The 15,400-nt window shown below is 58.0% G+C and overlaps 1 protein-coding gene across 1 annotated transcript; it reads left to right on the top strand.

The window, feature by feature from the left end:
- Positions 1-4,415: 4,415 nt before the first annotated feature.
- AMIGO1 (adhesion molecule with Ig like domain 1) lies at positions 4,416-7,661 on the top strand. The gene has a single exon (XM_024192699.3). It carries the CDS (start codon positions 4,844-4,846, stop codon positions 6,350-6,352), a length of 1,509 nt encoding a protein of 502 aa, XP_024048467.1. The 5' UTR covers positions 4,416-4,843; the 3' UTR covers positions 6,353-7,661.
- The last annotated feature ends 7,739 nt before the right edge of the window (positions 7,662-15,400 follow it).

Raw genomic sequence — 15,400 nt, 5'->3', positions numbered from 1 at the left:
TGAGAGTCTAAGAGATTATTTTGTTGCTGCCTAGGCCAACGTCCTTTGTTCCTGTGAGGCTGGGCTGGGTTTGTCCCATACCTATCCTGATGAGGTGTGAACTGCCTCTCTGCTCTTGGAGAGTTTTTGCCTGGCCTTATTTTAAGCCATGAGGATACATTTTCAGCCTCATAACTATATACATGAAATTATAGCCTATAACATTACTGCAACAATTACTATAACATCACTATAACAACAATGATCATGAGCCTTCCGAAGACACATGACAAACTTTGTGTAAGGGGACTGTTGCCCCCTTACTAACATTCAGTGGGGGTGTTTTGGTTGGCTAGCTCCCAGCACTAAAAGGGGAAGGGTCGATGGCAAATCAGGAGCCTGAGACTGACAGTCCCCAGGAACAATGGGGAGAGGCCAATGCTCCAGATCAGCCTGATTGACAGGGCGGGCAGGCTAATCAGAGAGTCAGGAGGCCAGGGGGGTCCGGTCCTCCGTGTGTGAACTGGAATTGCCTGGGTCAGACAGAGCGGGGCCGAGCTAAGGAGAGAGCAGGGGCCCGAGCTAAGTTGCTGGAAGCAGAGCTGCAGCCCCAAAGCCAGAGCACAGCCCAGAGAGAGCAGACCTGCCCTGGGAGCAGAGCTGCAGCAACCAGAGCCAGAGGGGCTAGACAAGCAGCCAGGAAGCAGGTCAGAGCTGGGAGCAGAGTCGCAGAAGCAGCCTGCAGAGCCGACCTGTCCTGGGGGCAGAGCTGTAGCAACCAGAGCCAGAGAAACAGCCCAGGGAGCTGGAGGCAGAGCAGCAGCAGCAGCCATGCTGAGGCAGAGTGGAGCTGGAGCTGTGGCTGGAGCAGTCCGGAGTGGGGTGTGGTGAGCAGCTGGGGAGAGTGAGGGGGACCCTGGGCAGTGGGCCCAGCACAGGGAGACGCCTCAGCCAAGAGGCCTTGCAGGCCAGACTTGGAGGGGGATCATAACCCCGACCGGGCAGGGGCGACGCTGGGAAAAAGGGTCCTGCCACCTAGAGCTTGAGAGCGTGTGGCCACCGCCAGAGCAAGTGTCCAACCCACAGTGTCTCTGCAGCACAGCCAGGGCCTGAGAAGGAGGCCTGGGACCTACAAGGAACAGACTGTGAACTGCCCTGACGTTCCAGAGACACAGTTTGTAATGTTCCCTGCCACAGAGCGGGGTGATGTGTTTTCCTTTAACCTTTCCCATTTTTCCTTATTCTTTTTTAAAATTAATTGTTAATTAAACAACTTGTATTTGCTTTAAATTGTATGAAATGATCAGTGGGTCAGGGAGGTGCCTAGTGCAGAGAGAGTACCCCGGAGTGGGGACACCCTAGCCCCTGGCCTGGGTGACCACAGCACTGTTGGGGGTCAAGCCCCCCAGGAATCCTGGGCCCAGCCTTGTCAGGGTTTACGAGGACTCTGCCAGACAGGAGAGTGGAAGGGGAGTCCTCAAGGGCAGGGAGGCCTCTGGGTAAAGGAAGTGGGAGCGAGGACTCAGATCCTTTCGCTAGCCCACTTCACCGGGGTAGTGCAGAAGCCAGGAAAGTTCCCCACAACAGCAGGACCATTCCCCCGCTTACATTTGCATTGGATACCACATAATCATTTTACAAGGATGAACATGGGAGTGCTGGGCGTTCCCCCAAGGTACAGAGTGTCACAGAATGAACTACAAACATTGGGTTTATGATTCAGTATGGCAGGAGGCAGGATACTGGACTAGATAGCCAGCCCAGTTTCACATGCGAATTTGCATCCACCCAAGAAGACCAGACCAGACTTTTCAGAATGTCAAAGAAAGACTTGGCCTTGGCTGAAGATTCGGGCTGGTTCTTGTTTTCTCCGACCCTGTTCAGCCACCTCTGAGCCTTTCACAGCTATTTATATCATTCTGCTCCATCCAATTCCATCTGGATTCAATGGGTCAGATTATGCCCTCAACTGCTCATCAAAGTCAAAGGGGTTTCCACTGCTGTCCCTGAGAGAGTTTAGCCCAACATGTCTCCATCGACTCACTGCAGCCCATGATTTGTAGCCATCCTTCCCGAGCTCTCTGCTGAGAGGGAGAGAGGATTAATGCTGTGTTTGTGGGCGTCTGTGTTGGGAAAGATCCAGTCCCATAAGTGATATGAAAATTTAAAGGCACTAATAATTTATGACCTTTAGCAATTTCCTTGATGTCTCAGTTAAAAGTAACTTTGGAAACCACAACTAAGATGAAAAGTTGGCTGCTTCCCTGGCTTGCCTTTGAGTAGTAGAAAAGAAGTGAATATTGCATGTCTGTCTCTCCTCCAGCCTGCAGAGCAAACTGCAGAGCACACACACTGGGCTACACGGGGCCCCAAGGGGCAGGAGACCACCACAAAGGCACCGGAGATAACACAAAGGCAAACCTCAAAGTGTTCTAAGGGTTGGGACTAGTAAGAACCCAAATGTTTACAGGCTTTTTGAGCTCTCTGGGTCTGCACACAGCACTGGGCTGGCTATGCCACTATCCCGCCTCCTGCTGTAAGGAGTCAGACCAATGGTCCATCTAGTCTCCTCCATATGCAGACTGGCCTCATCCAGTATCTTGCCTACTGCAATAACTGATGCTTCAAAAGAGGGTAAAATATGCCGGGGGGGCTATGTCTGTTTTGGATGCACAGACACTGCAGGGGGAAGAGGGTGATGTGAACCCGGCCCTGAGAAATCGGTGCTGTTCCCAGGCATTGGGGTCCTACTGCCCATGTGGGACCTACAGTGGGAATAAACCCTATAATGCCTACCCCTCAGTCTGGCCCAGCCTTCTAGTACCAGCGTAATGGAGCCCTGCTACCAGGAACCTCCTCCCTCTCCCCAGTTTGCACTTAAAGCTACATAAACAAACAAAAGTTTCAGAACTAGGGCTGGATTGTTTTTCCCAGGAGAAATTTCAACCAAACCAAAAATATATTTGTTTTTGTCAACAAAATTATTTGATATTTTTCTGACTTTTTAAAAAAACTAAAATATTTTGGTTTAAAATAGAAATATTTCAGGTTTTGGATAAAAATTATCTTTTTTTCCAAAATGGACATTTTTGTGAAAATGTCTTTCGTCCGAAAAGCCATTTTCTGTTGCAATTTTTTCTCCAGTGGGGAATTCTCCATTAGCTCGATTACAATCCCATCTAGATGTATGCACACACCCCTCTGGCCCATCTCCTTACCTAGTGCCCACTCCCTCCCCACCATCCTCCCCTTGTTCTCCTGCTCTCCATGTGCTATTGTGCCATGTCTAATCTAGACGGGAAGGTGCTGTGAACCTGCCAGCGCATTAGACTAAAGAATAAGATCTGTCTCAATCAATAGTATCTGACATTGTGAATGCTTATCCCTGGGCACAGTGCTGCCTGTCGCTGGCAGTTGGGTGACCACGCATCTCTTATTTTTAAGATGCATTAAATGTATTCAGACTGGTAAGTACATTACATTGACGCTGGTGACAACGGCAATGTGTGCTGTCTTGAGGGCAGTAGATATGTACAAGTGAGAGAAAAATTCATGCTCTGCAAAGGGACATGGTGTTCTCCCTTATTTTTCGTGTGGTTTTCCCTTATTTCCCTCCAACACAGGAGGCCACCCACCCTCCCAGGCTGTAAGCACTGCATGCCCAGGAGCCAGCCCAGAGTTTGCACTGTGGAATCCTCTTCTAATTATAAACTATAGAGGGGCCTAATTCAGCAGCGTGCTGAGCAGCCTCAGTCCCCGCAAGGAGATCACAGCCCGGGCCTGGCCCTATTTCCCCCCGCATTGCTCCTGCAGCAGCGGGGCTGGATGTCTCTGCTGGCAGGCAGCACGTCACAGGTTAAAAGCCAGCGACGATTCATTGGGCTAGTGCGGCGCAGCCCCAGCCAATGCCTGGCCGCGGTGCGCCGGGAGCTGCTGGTGACTGGTTCGCGCCGCCCCCCCGCTCCCCTCCCCCCCCGAATAATACAATCATAATAATGCTAATAAGGCGCCTGTGCCCGTCAAGGCAGAGGAGGATCCGAGAGCCGGAACCTTTGCAAAGCTAGGCGGGCGCGGAGCAGCCCCCAGCCCCCCTCCAGCCGGGTCCGAGCCAGGGTTGCTGCAGCGTCGGGGCTTCCCTGGCTCGCTCGCTCCCAGGGCTTCCCGGCCGGCCGCTGCCCGAGGAGCCCGGCCCCGCTCCCGGCTGCGGCGGGCGGCGATGAGCGCGGCTCGGGACGGGCAGCGCCGGCCCGGCCCCCCGGCCAGCCAGCCCCCCGCGCGGTGACAGCCTCCGCCCGGCACCCGGGGCCGGCGCTCCCCGCGCTCGCTGCGCCACAGGCTCCTTCCCCCGCTGCGCGGCGCCGTCCGAGGAGCGGGCCGGGAGCTGCCCTCGCAGAGCGGCGCGGGGGGCTCGCTCGGCCCCGGTCCCGGGAGACGCGAGGATGGGCTGAGCACCGCGGGGGCCTCTCCTCGGACGGGGGGACCCGCGGCCCGGCCCGCACCCGTCCTGTTCGGAGAGGGAGCGGTGGCGCCGCCTGCCCGGCCCGGGGCTCGGCGCAGAGCAGCAAGGCGCGAGGAGACGGACTCTGCAGGGCCAGGCTTCGCTCCCGCTGGCCCGCCCGGCCCGATCCCCCGCCCGCAGCGGTGATTCCGGGCGCGCTGCAGCCGGGCAGCCCATGGCAAAGAGCAGGTGGATGCGAGCATGACTCGGGTGATTAATATTCCGGCAGCGTGCCAAGCTTTCCCCGCTCGCTGCACCAGATCCTAGCAGCCTCCGAGCCAGCACCAGCCTCACCGCTGCACCAATGGTTCCCGGCTCTGCGGCTCTCTGCGCCTGGCACCTGGCCCTGTCTCGCTGAGCTTTACCATGTGGCTTTGGTACCTAGCGCCTGGTCAACGCCTGGGGCTGAGCTGCGGGAGAGTCTGGCTCCTGGTCCTCTTGCTGCTGGGTTGTGGCCTTGCCCCGGAAGGGGGGTCGGTCCTGAACTGCCCCCCAAAATGCGTGTGTGCTAGCAACATCATCAGCTGCTCCAAGCTGGACCTGGGAATCATCCCCACTAAGCTGCCTCGCTTCACAGCCATCCTGGACCTCAGCCACAACAACCTGACCCGCCTGCGGGCAGACTGGACCCCCGCCCGCCTCCCCCACCTCCACTCCCTGCTGCTCAACCACAACGCCCTGGGCTTCATCTCCACCGAGGCCTTCTGCCACGTCCCGCACCTGCGGTACCTGGACCTCTCCTCCAACAGCATCAAGGCTCTGGAGGAGTTCCTCTTCAGCCAGCTGCAGGAGCTGGAGGTGCTGCTGCTCTATAACAACCAGATTGCCCAGATGGACCGCAGCGCTTTCGATGACATGGCCAGGCTGCAGAAACTCTACCTGAGCCAGAACCAGATCTCCCGCTTCCCCATGGAGCTGGTGAAGGACCGGGCCAAGCTGCCCGACCTAGCCCTGCTGGACCTTTCTGCCAACAAAATCAAGGGCCTGCCCGTCGCGGCCCTGAAAGGCCTCCCCGCCTGGATGAAAAACGGCCTCTACCTCCACAGCAACCCGCTGAGCTGTGACTGCGGGCTGTACGAGCTCTTCACGCACTGGCACGCACGCCAGCTCAGCTCGGTAGTGGACTTCCGGGAGGAGCTGGTGTGCAGCCTGCCCCTGGCCAAGCGCAGCGTCAGCGTCTTCACTCTCAACAGCCACGACTCCCTCAACTGCAGCGAGTTCAAGGAGCACATGCTGGAGGCCTACCTGGGGGACACGGTGACCATCGACTGCGACACCAAGGTCCGGGGGGCGACCACCAGGGAATGGGTGACCCCAAACAACAGGCGCTTCCCGGAGGAGACCGCCAACAGCACCATGACAGTGCTGGGCAATGGCAGCCTGCAGATCCGCCTCATCCGGGTGGAGGACATGGGCACGTACACCTGCTATGCGGTCAGCCAGGCCTTCAATGAGACCCTCTACGTGGACGTGATGGTCCACAACTTCACCCAGCACGGACCTCACGACACGCTGAACACGGCCTACACCACACTGGTGGGCTGCATCCTCAGCGTCATTCTGGTGCTCATCTACCTGTACCTGACACCGTGCCGCTGCTGCTGCCGTGGCAACGAGAAACTGTCCGCCCAACCGGAGGACAGCATCAACTCCTCCATGCTCAGCACCACGCCCAACCACAAACCCGAGGTGGCTGTTTGCAAGGGAAGCCTCAGCCACCTTGCGGCTTCCGGCCCCATGCAAGGCCAGAATGGTAAGGTCAAACCCAACAGCACGCCAGAGCAGGCGGCCAGAAGGGCCCAGAAGGCCCCCAGGAAAATGTCAGACCCGGACTCTGTCAGCTCTGTCTTCTCGGACACGCCCATCGTAGTGTAGGTGTATGGAAGACGCGGAGAGATGGGAGTGTTGGAGAGCGAGTGGACGAGGACAGGTAGTGACCCTCCCCTAGAGTGCAGCTGGCCAGCGGGGCAGGGGCTGGGCCCAGCAGTGGGGTGATGGGTCTCCATGCACATGGCACAACGCTGCTGCCAGGCGCTGCCTCCCGCTGTGCAGCACGGATCCTGCTATCACCCCAATGAACATTGTCCTCCCATCAGCAGAGCCCAAGCAGCAAGCAGAGCCCGGCAGTCCACTCCCTGCAGCCGCCCCCAGCCCTCAACGAGGAACTCCAGCCAGAGCTTTGCAGAGTCCCACCAAGAAATGAAACGTGTAGCAGAGATATGGTGCCAGTGCCCCACAGAGCTGAGAAGGTGGGGCAGGGGGTTGCTGCTGAAAGAGCCCATGCTGCAATGCTGGGGCAATCCTTCCTTACTGCTCAAGGGACATCCCAGGTCTGTTTCTGACTACCTTGGCGCGCAACCATGCTCATCTCTGAGGTGTCCCAGCACCACAACCTTGGCCTGGATCCGCCATTTGAAGGTCACCTTCTGCTTTATAGCTTGGCCACTGAAAGCCTTGACATCCGTTGGGGACCAGCGTGTGGGAGCAGGGGGTCTCTCTCCTGCTACCAACCAGCCTCGTGCTAGACACCCCCTTTTGGAACTAAGGCAACCCAAAGATTTTCAGCTCCATCAGGATGAAAGCAGGAATTGATCCCCCCTGGGGCCTGTAAAATGGCATGCCAGCTGCCCCTCCTGCAGCGGGAACTCAGGACACAGTGGGGCATGATCAACACCAGCTGGTCCCCCAGTGAGCTCTCTGGCTGACAGCCTAATGATCAGATTCCCATTCCTAATTACAATGATACATCAAGGCACAAGCTGGGTTTCCGGGACAGCTATTCAGCATTGCAGAACATCAGCAACCCCTTGGCGGGCTGTGCCGTGGCTGCCAGGGAGGCACTGTGCCTCTACCCCTTCTGTACGGTGCTCGTGTGGGCTGTCCCAGCGAGCCGAGGGACTGGGTGCTCCAGGGATGTTAGGAAGGGGAGCTGGTAATGGAGTCTGCTGAAGGCAGCAGCCAGAGCACAGGAGCCCTGCAGGGAAGGGGGGTTGGGAACTGTGATCAGATGTAGCAGCACTTCCGAGCAGACATAGGGGTGGGGCCCACAAAATATGCTCCTGCTCCTTCTACACCCCCCCTTAAGCCTCCCCCACCCCTTTGATCCTGGTGGCTTTTCTCTCTGCCCAGCTACAAATTGATTCCATCCTATATTTCCTTTTCCCTTCTCCTTTCACCTGGGAGAGTCTGGGCCCTTCCCAGGGAGGGGATAGGCACAGAGAAGGAGTGGGGGCAGAAGAGCAGACTGTCCCCTTGCAGTGGTCCCTTTGCCCGCCCCCATATGAGGGGGACAGAGATGTGGTCTTGACATGGACATCCCAGCTCTGAGCCTGCTAGCAACAAACTCGCTCAGCACGGGCCAGCTGGAGGCAGGTTTTGGTCTATGCACCAGGTGCAGCTAGAGGACTCTGCGTTAAGCAGGCGCTATCCGTAGAGGAGATAGCATTCCCCCTTTCCCTCAGACGGAGGGGTCCCAGAGGGAGGGTGCTGCTGTACATGAAGGTAGGGGGAGCTAATCAGATGCCCATGGCTGTCTGGGTGTTACCTTGTGGGGATCCCACCCAGCCTACAGCTGGTTCTCAAGCCGTCTGTTCTACTAGTGGCTCTCTTAGCTTCAGGGAGCAGGGGGTGAACAAAGGTGGGCAAGAGCAGCCCAGAGAGATTGGGGTAGAGGGAAGCCCCCACTGATCTCTCTGGCCATGAATAGCATCATCAGCAAAGAGTGGCAAGCTCCATGGTACATCGCTGTGGCCTCTCCCTGGAGCCCTAGATCTCTCCATCACTGCCCCAGCTGGCATCGCCCTGGGGGCTGTCCGAGCCTGTGAGGGGCCCAAGGTGATGGCTGGCACAAGCAGAAGGAGCGCAAGGCGCCATCTCCTCCATCCCACTCATCAGCCCGAGAACGGGGCTCAGCTCCGGGACTCATCTAAATGCTTTTCCTGGCATGTTATTGTGAAGCATGAGTCCTCCAAGAGAAGCATGCGATCCAGGTGAGACCAGCCTGCAAGCCACACAGCGGGGAGCTCAGGGGGAGGGGGCAGAGCAAGGGGAGGGTGTGTGTGAAAGAGATTGTGCCGGGGGGGGGGGGGGGGGGAGGGGGGGGTTTGGCCCCGGTGGGGGGGTTGTGTGCGACTGAGATTCAGTCCTGGCACCTGTGGAACGACAAGGCTGCTTAGCTGCCCCTCTCCCCCACCCGTGCAGTCACTTCCCCATCCCCCCAAAAAGCCCTGCTAGCTTGCAGCCTCATTGTGAGCTCCCCGAATACCACAGCCACCTGGGTGCTGGGCAGGGAGCGCCCCGGGCAGGCTGAGGCAGCTGCAGGAAGGGGGTGGGGGGGGAAACAGGGAGACTTGACTCAGGGGAGGTCAGTGCCCTCCACACGCCGGTTCCCATGTCTGCCTGGCCCTCCCTGGAGTGACACGCGTACGCTGCTGCACACAGCTCCCCCTTCCCCCCCGTACAATCGCATCTGTGCAAGGGCATCCAGCCCAGTTCACATGCTCAGCGGGCGGATCTGTGGGCTGGTGTGTGGCTTGGCACACAGGGTCCGAGCGGCTGTGCTGTGTGCATGGGGCTATTGTGAGCGTGGAGCTCGAAGGGGGCCGAGTGACTCTGCCGGCTCGTGTCTGTCTGGGAGAGGTCAGAGATGGGGAGTGAGACTGAGCACATTGGTACCTTGCTAGGGGTGTGTGCATGCCTCCGTGTGGATGAGTGCACAAGTGTGCATGGGGGTGTTGCATACCTGTGTGCGTATGGATGCATGTGTGTGCTTGAGAGCACACACAAGTATGCATGAGAGTATACGTGCGTGTGCACATTCACACACACACACGCACACACACACCCCACTCAAAGACCCAGCCTCCAAACACTGCTGCTCCCCTTCCAGCTTGCCTGCCAGAAGCTGTGGGCACCTCTGCATGTGACAGGAAGCAAAGGGGATGAGATCCCCTAAGGCCCGGGGAGCACAGCCCACTGCCCAGACCTATGGCCAGAGCTGCCAGGAGGAGCTATGCCTAGCTCTCCAGCGGCCCCTTCAAGAGCCAGGCTGCCCGAGAGAGCTGTCCCTGGCTGGAGAGGGGTGGGCTGAGCTAGCTCATCAGTTCAGGGCCGCATGGCGAGTGAGGCTGCTGGCTGGGCTCGTGTCTTGCACCGCCCCCTGGCTTGCTGAGAGCCCCACCCATGGGCCAGGACACAACTCAGCCCCGTGGAGAGACCCCCATGTAGGGGCTGCACCACTGCCCAGTTGGGAGACGCCAGGGACAGCAGGGCTAGAGAACTGAAAAGCTCCCTGTGGCGCTGCTCCCGGGAACAGAAAGGCAGGGGCAGAAGCAGAGAGCGGGAGCCCTGGGTTCCGTGTGCCAGCTTGTGTGTTGGGCTGTCCCACCGGCTGTGTGCTGTGGCCTTGCGAGGGGATGCAGGGGGGGTGTTGCCTTACTAGAATGTGCATTAGGGAGCCATTGGTGACCCCCAGCAGGGCCCGATAGGCAAACCCTAGATGCTCGATGGTGCAGCCTGCTCTGAGCCAGGGCCGGCTCCAGGCACCAGCCCACCAAGCTTGTGCTTGGGGCGGCACCTGGAGGGGGGCGGCGCGGCGCTCCGGCCACCGGGGAGAGCGGGGCCACAGCCAGGCTCGCCGCCCTGCCCCCTGCGCTCTGGCCGCCAGGGGGAGGGCGGGGCCCCCGCCGGGGCCCGCCGCCCCCCCCCGGGGCTCCGGCCGCACCCCCCCCCCCCCCCGTGGGGCCGGCCCTGCTCTGAGCTCCTCACCATGGCTGTGTGCCTTGACGGGGCCATGCAGAAGGGAAGAAAGGACAGCTCTGGGCAGTCAGATCTCCAGTGCCCTGTATCCTATTCCCCTCCCCCTGAGCTGGCCAGTCCACCAGATCAGAGCCAGTGCCCCAGAGAGGGAAAAGGCCCAAGAGCCTATTCCCCACCCCCAAGCCAGCCAGTGTCTGTTGCATCTGACCAGAAGATTGTGTCCCCATAGCCTGAGCTCCAACCTCAGTAGCCCCTTGGTGAACAGCTAGAGCCTTGCCTGCTTTCATGGCACCGGATGACACTGTGCATCATCAATCGTTCCTAAGGCCTTTCCTCCCCTAAGTCCTGCGCAGGCAGAAGGGGAAGCCCCCCACTCTCTTTCCCATTGTAAATAAACAAGTGGCTGGAAGATTCACCCACTGGCTGCACAACTACCTGCACAGAAAGAGGGGCCTGGGGCACAGGTCTGGGCAACCCCCCGGCCTGTGTCTGCCACACAGGGAAGACTGACAGGATCCTACTGGAAACAGGCAAATGCAGCCCACCAAGAGCCATGGGAGAGCTCTCCTCCCCCCAATCCCTGCCACATCCCAGGAGATATAGCCCCCAAAAAGACAGGACTGAGATCACGGCATGCAAGACTGGCCACCCTTGCGCTTGCTAATCAATGGGCAGATCCTAGAAGGTGCTGAGCACCTTCAACTCCATCGCCCAGCACCACGAAGGATCAGGCCCCTGATCTGGATGCCTCTCTCTGCTAGTGCCCGACAGCTGATGCTAGAGAGGCAGGACACCTCTTCCCCATGTCCAGGGATCCACCCTGTGAGGGTATTGATGGAGGGGCACCCCCCCCCCCAAGCATCCTCGCAGCTCTTCCTCGATACACCGCTGATACAAGGAGCAGGGGCTTGGGAGCAGCCAGGAGCGGAGTGGTGATGCTGGGTCACTGCTCAGAGGAAGGAAGCTGGAGAGGGAAACCCACAGGGCAGGGCTGGGGGCCCAGCATGCTGAACAGAGAGCCTGTACCCTAAAGGGGTCCCTGGCAGTGGACAGGAGCCCCCAGGAGGGTTAAGGGAGAGCAGAGAGGGGGCAGGAGGAGCTCTGGTTCCACGGCGGGGGGGTGGAAGAGTGTGTCTATGTGTCTATGTCTGTGTGCATGCGTGCGTGCGTGCGCAGAGGGAGGTGTCCCAATTAACCGCTGTGTCTGGGGAGCCTCCAGGCTAGGTCAAAGGTGGCTGCTCTGCTCCCACCAGGCCGGGGCCAGATAGCTCCAGGCAGAGCCTGGCCACTCCTGCCCCACTCTGTGGGCTTGCAGGCCCCGTGAATGTTATTCTGCCCTGCACGGGATGTGCATTCTGTTCTCCATTTCAGCCAGAGCTGCCCGGCCCGCAGAGCACACGGGCTGCAGCTCTCTCTGGTAGGCTGTGCTCTGACGCATAGACATAGGCGAAAATAAACATGTTTTAAGGTTCTGCATTCGCAGGCTCGTCTGGTTTTTCACTGGCCTGATGAGTAATGACAGGATGTTTCCAGGAGGTGGAGAGAGGCCTGAGACAACGGACATGCTCACCTAGACAGGGCTATGGCGGGGGCTTCAGCCATCAGGGCAGCTCTAGAATGAAGGTGGCGCCTTGGTGGAACGGGGCCTGGGGTTAGGTGCCCCAGGTCAGGTCATGGTTCCCAGCAGTGCTGCTTTGGGGCATCCCACTGTAGACAAGGCTGCGGCTGGGAGGGAGGAAGGCCAGCAGCAGCAGGACTCCAGCTGGTACAGGCATGCGCTGCTGTAGGTGGCTCTCTAGCTCACCTTGGCAGGCACTAGGGTTTCCGCAGCACCCACGTGGTCCCAGAGGGGAATGAACAATGGGAGAGAGCAATGTCCAAGTTGGCCATCGATGTCGGGAGCGTTGGCCATCTCGGGCAGGATAAGCTGCAGTGAATAAGCCATGCTGGGGAGCCGCCAGCGGACAGTGCTGTGGGGTTATTGAGGGGGAATGTGACCCAGCCCCAGTGGGAAGCAGTCACAACAGTCATTCAGTGACAGCGTGGCTAGGTGTGGATGTGGCGGTCTAACATGACATTTGGTGATCTGGCACTGCTGGGGGCTGGTGTGTAGGATACAAACTCCATGATAGACCCCTGGTGTCAGTGACACAGGGTAACCAACCATTAAAGGTCTGACCTGGTGCCAAAGGCCCGTAGGCTAAAAGGATTCACTGGGAAGGGGAGCAGACCATTTAGCAGTTTTAACCCTTCTGCCAGGTGCTGTCTGGAGCAAAAAGGACCAGGTTCTATTTTCTAGGGGTTCCTTCTAAAGACTTAAATAGCACTGACTTCAGCCCCTACCCAGAAACCTGGGAGACTGTCTATACCCCCCAGGAGTCCTTGATGGGTAATGCTTCCCTGCCTGCAAGCGCTGAGTCCAGGGGTCTAAAACAAATAGAACTTTATGGGGGTGGGGAGTAGGGGACAACAGGCTGAACTTGGGAAAACCAGCAATTAACAAACTCTAGCAGGTAAGCCTCCCCCACCCCTTAACAAGAGTCTCACCCTTACTCCTCTGGCCGCTGTGACTGGCTGATGTGTTTCCCCAGCTCCCTGCTCACCGTTAGCTGCCCTGGAGAATTCCAAGGATGCTAGCAGGCTGATGCAGCCTGGGTTGCTCTGGGGGCGCTGTCTCCTGACCTGGATGGGGTGATTTGGGCAGGGAGGCTGCTGCTTTCTGTACAGCCAGAGCCACCTCAGCATTGCACCAGCCGCTGTCTCGCATCTTAGCTTAGCTCTCTAGAGAAGAATCCATGTCTCCAGCCCTCCACGCAGTCCTCCCCACAGACAGGCACTCTGCACGCTGCCCCACTGTCTCTCTCCCTTTAGCTTTCTGCCCTTACTGCAGTCCTGGGCAGGGTGACTCCAGGCACGCTTGCTGCTGCTCTCTTGTCCTCGCATCTCCCAGCAGTGTCAGTTGCATTCGATTGCCTTCAAACTCACAACGTACCTGGATTTCCACCAAAACACCCCAAACTGCCACATAACTAAAATGCCAGCGAGGCTGGGCCCATTCAGTCCATTCCCGCTGCTCTCCACTAGAGGCCGACAGAAAGCTCCCTCCCCCACGGCGCCCCTGCCCAGCTGGAGTGTGTGGGTCATTTGGGGCTGCTCTACTACTACTCACCAACAGGGGTCAATAGTGAGCACTCGGCTCTGAGGCTTCACGCCACAGGGTTTACTGTGGTACTTGCCTCTCTTCAAACATGGTCTCACCAGAGTAAGGAGCAGGGTCGGCTGACACACACACACCACACACAGGTCCCAAACACTCACCACATGCACGCTGCACAAACATCAACCCTGCAAACACCTCCCCCCCCCCCCCCCCCAAGCCATGCACACCGCAGCCTCGTTGGCTACTGGCAGATGCCCAAGAGAGAGGCACAGAACAAGCATGGTGGTTCTGCAATCCCACCTTCCTGTCCTACCGTGTGTAAAGGTACCTTATACACACACACACCCCTGTGCAAAGTGCAGCTCTGCCGGCCCAGAAGATCTGGTGCATAAGGGCTGGCCTAGATGGAAGCCAAGGCAGAATTTGGCCGTAGGCTTGCAGAATTTAACTTGAGCCTCTAAAAGCGAAAGGCTAATGCAGCAAAACTGATGACTGCATCATACAGGCTGAGAGCTATGCCTGCCGGAGGGCTAGACATGATTGGGTGGGGGCTGGGAGTGTGATGCATGGAAGGACCCCGCTGCTTCTGTCTGCACGTTTCTGAGAGGGCTGTGCATTCATCACAAAGGTGCCAACAGGCCCGTCAGGGTAAATGTTCCCCTTTCCCACTGAGCTGACAGGAGCAATTGATCTGAGCTGACAGCAGCTCGGCCCATTCAAAGGGCGGCTCGTGCTCGTGGCTGGGAGATGCCAGCGGCTCAGGAGACAGCGTGTGGCACTGGAAGGTAAAATCTTTTCCAGTCATTAATGCCAAGAAATGTCAAAGGCGACGGAGTCGCTGGTGCCGACTGATGGGAGCATTGTGTATGGAGAAAACACTGCAGCCTGTTGGGACACACACTCTCTGCCAGACCCCTCTGTACACCGCAGCTAACCATGGCTCTGTGGCCATTCCGGTAGTGCTGGGCCAGCTTATTCCACCGGATGTGACCTCAGTGACCGCTGCACTGGACACCAGCATTTGTTTCCGGGTCTGTGCACGAGGGGAGCTCTGAGACCTGGCTTCCATCCCTGCCACTTTGGGAGGCTATTCCATAGCCTAATGGCTCTCTACCATTAAGAGATTTCTTGTAATACTCTGCTTTCTTCATTTCCTCCAGGCCCTCCTAGCACTTCCCCCATGTGCCTCTGCTTCCTTGATGTTTAGCCCATGCAAATACCTGCAGCATGCTATCATGTCTCCCGCAGGGCCTGATTTGCAGAGATGCAGTGTGCTCACAACTCCAGTGGAAGCTAATGGGAACTGATGGCAAATCAAGCTCTTAGCCAAGCTAGATCTGTTTAGCTCCTTCCATTCTCACCGTGAGAAAACCCCTCCAGCCCTCTGCTCATTTCTTTGGCTCTTCTCTGAATTTCTCCCCGATGTGCTGACGGTTTTCTAGTAGTGAGGTGTCCAGCGCTGACCCCTGGCCCTCAGTCTCTGTGTGTGCACGTGACTGTGAGGCTGCCCACTCTAGGTGTGAACCCTGATCTGTTAGGGGACAGGGTGGGTCCCTCCACCAGCTCAGTCATAAGAAGGATGCTTCCCAGAGAAGAACAGACGGTGCCAGCTGCTTTTTAAACCCTGTCCTGGCCATCATGACTTTTTTGCTAAAATGGGCATTTATCTCATTTGCTCTTGCCAAGTTGATCAGTTGACAAGAGCAAACAGGACAAATGCCCAGTTTTGCCAAAAAAGTGGGATGCAGAGGAACGTGCAGGGGGTGGGGAGTTAGTGGCAATGCCAGCTCTGTGCAGTGGGGGAGGCAGGGCTCGGACGAACAACTCTGCCAGCCCTATGGGGGGGGGGGGGGGGGTTGGGGGAGCAACTCAGGCCAACCCTGCATGGGGAGAGGGCTCGGGCCAGCTCCACACGGTGCCCTATTTTCCCTTGGGGAAATATGGTCACCCTAGAGCTGCTAGGAACTGGCAGGAAGAGCAGCTGCAGGGGAAAGCCAGCAGTGGGG

This window comes from Terrapene carolina, unplaced genomic scaffold, assembly GCF_002925995.2.
Source record: "Terrapene carolina triunguis isolate 2854851 unplaced genomic scaffold, T_m_triunguis-2.0 Scaffold195, whole genome shotgun sequence".
Lineage (NCBI taxonomy): Eukaryota > Metazoa > Chordata > Testudines > Emydidae > Terrapene > Terrapene triunguis.
Note: the sequence above shows the minus strand (reverse complement) of the source record. Positions and strands in the feature narration are given on the sequence as shown.

Excerpts from the sequence above, each read along its gene's own strand:
- AMIGO1 (XM_024192699.3), top strand. The coding sequence starts at position 4,844 with ATGTGGCTTTGGTACCTAGCGCCTGGTCAACGCCTGGGGCTGAGCTGC.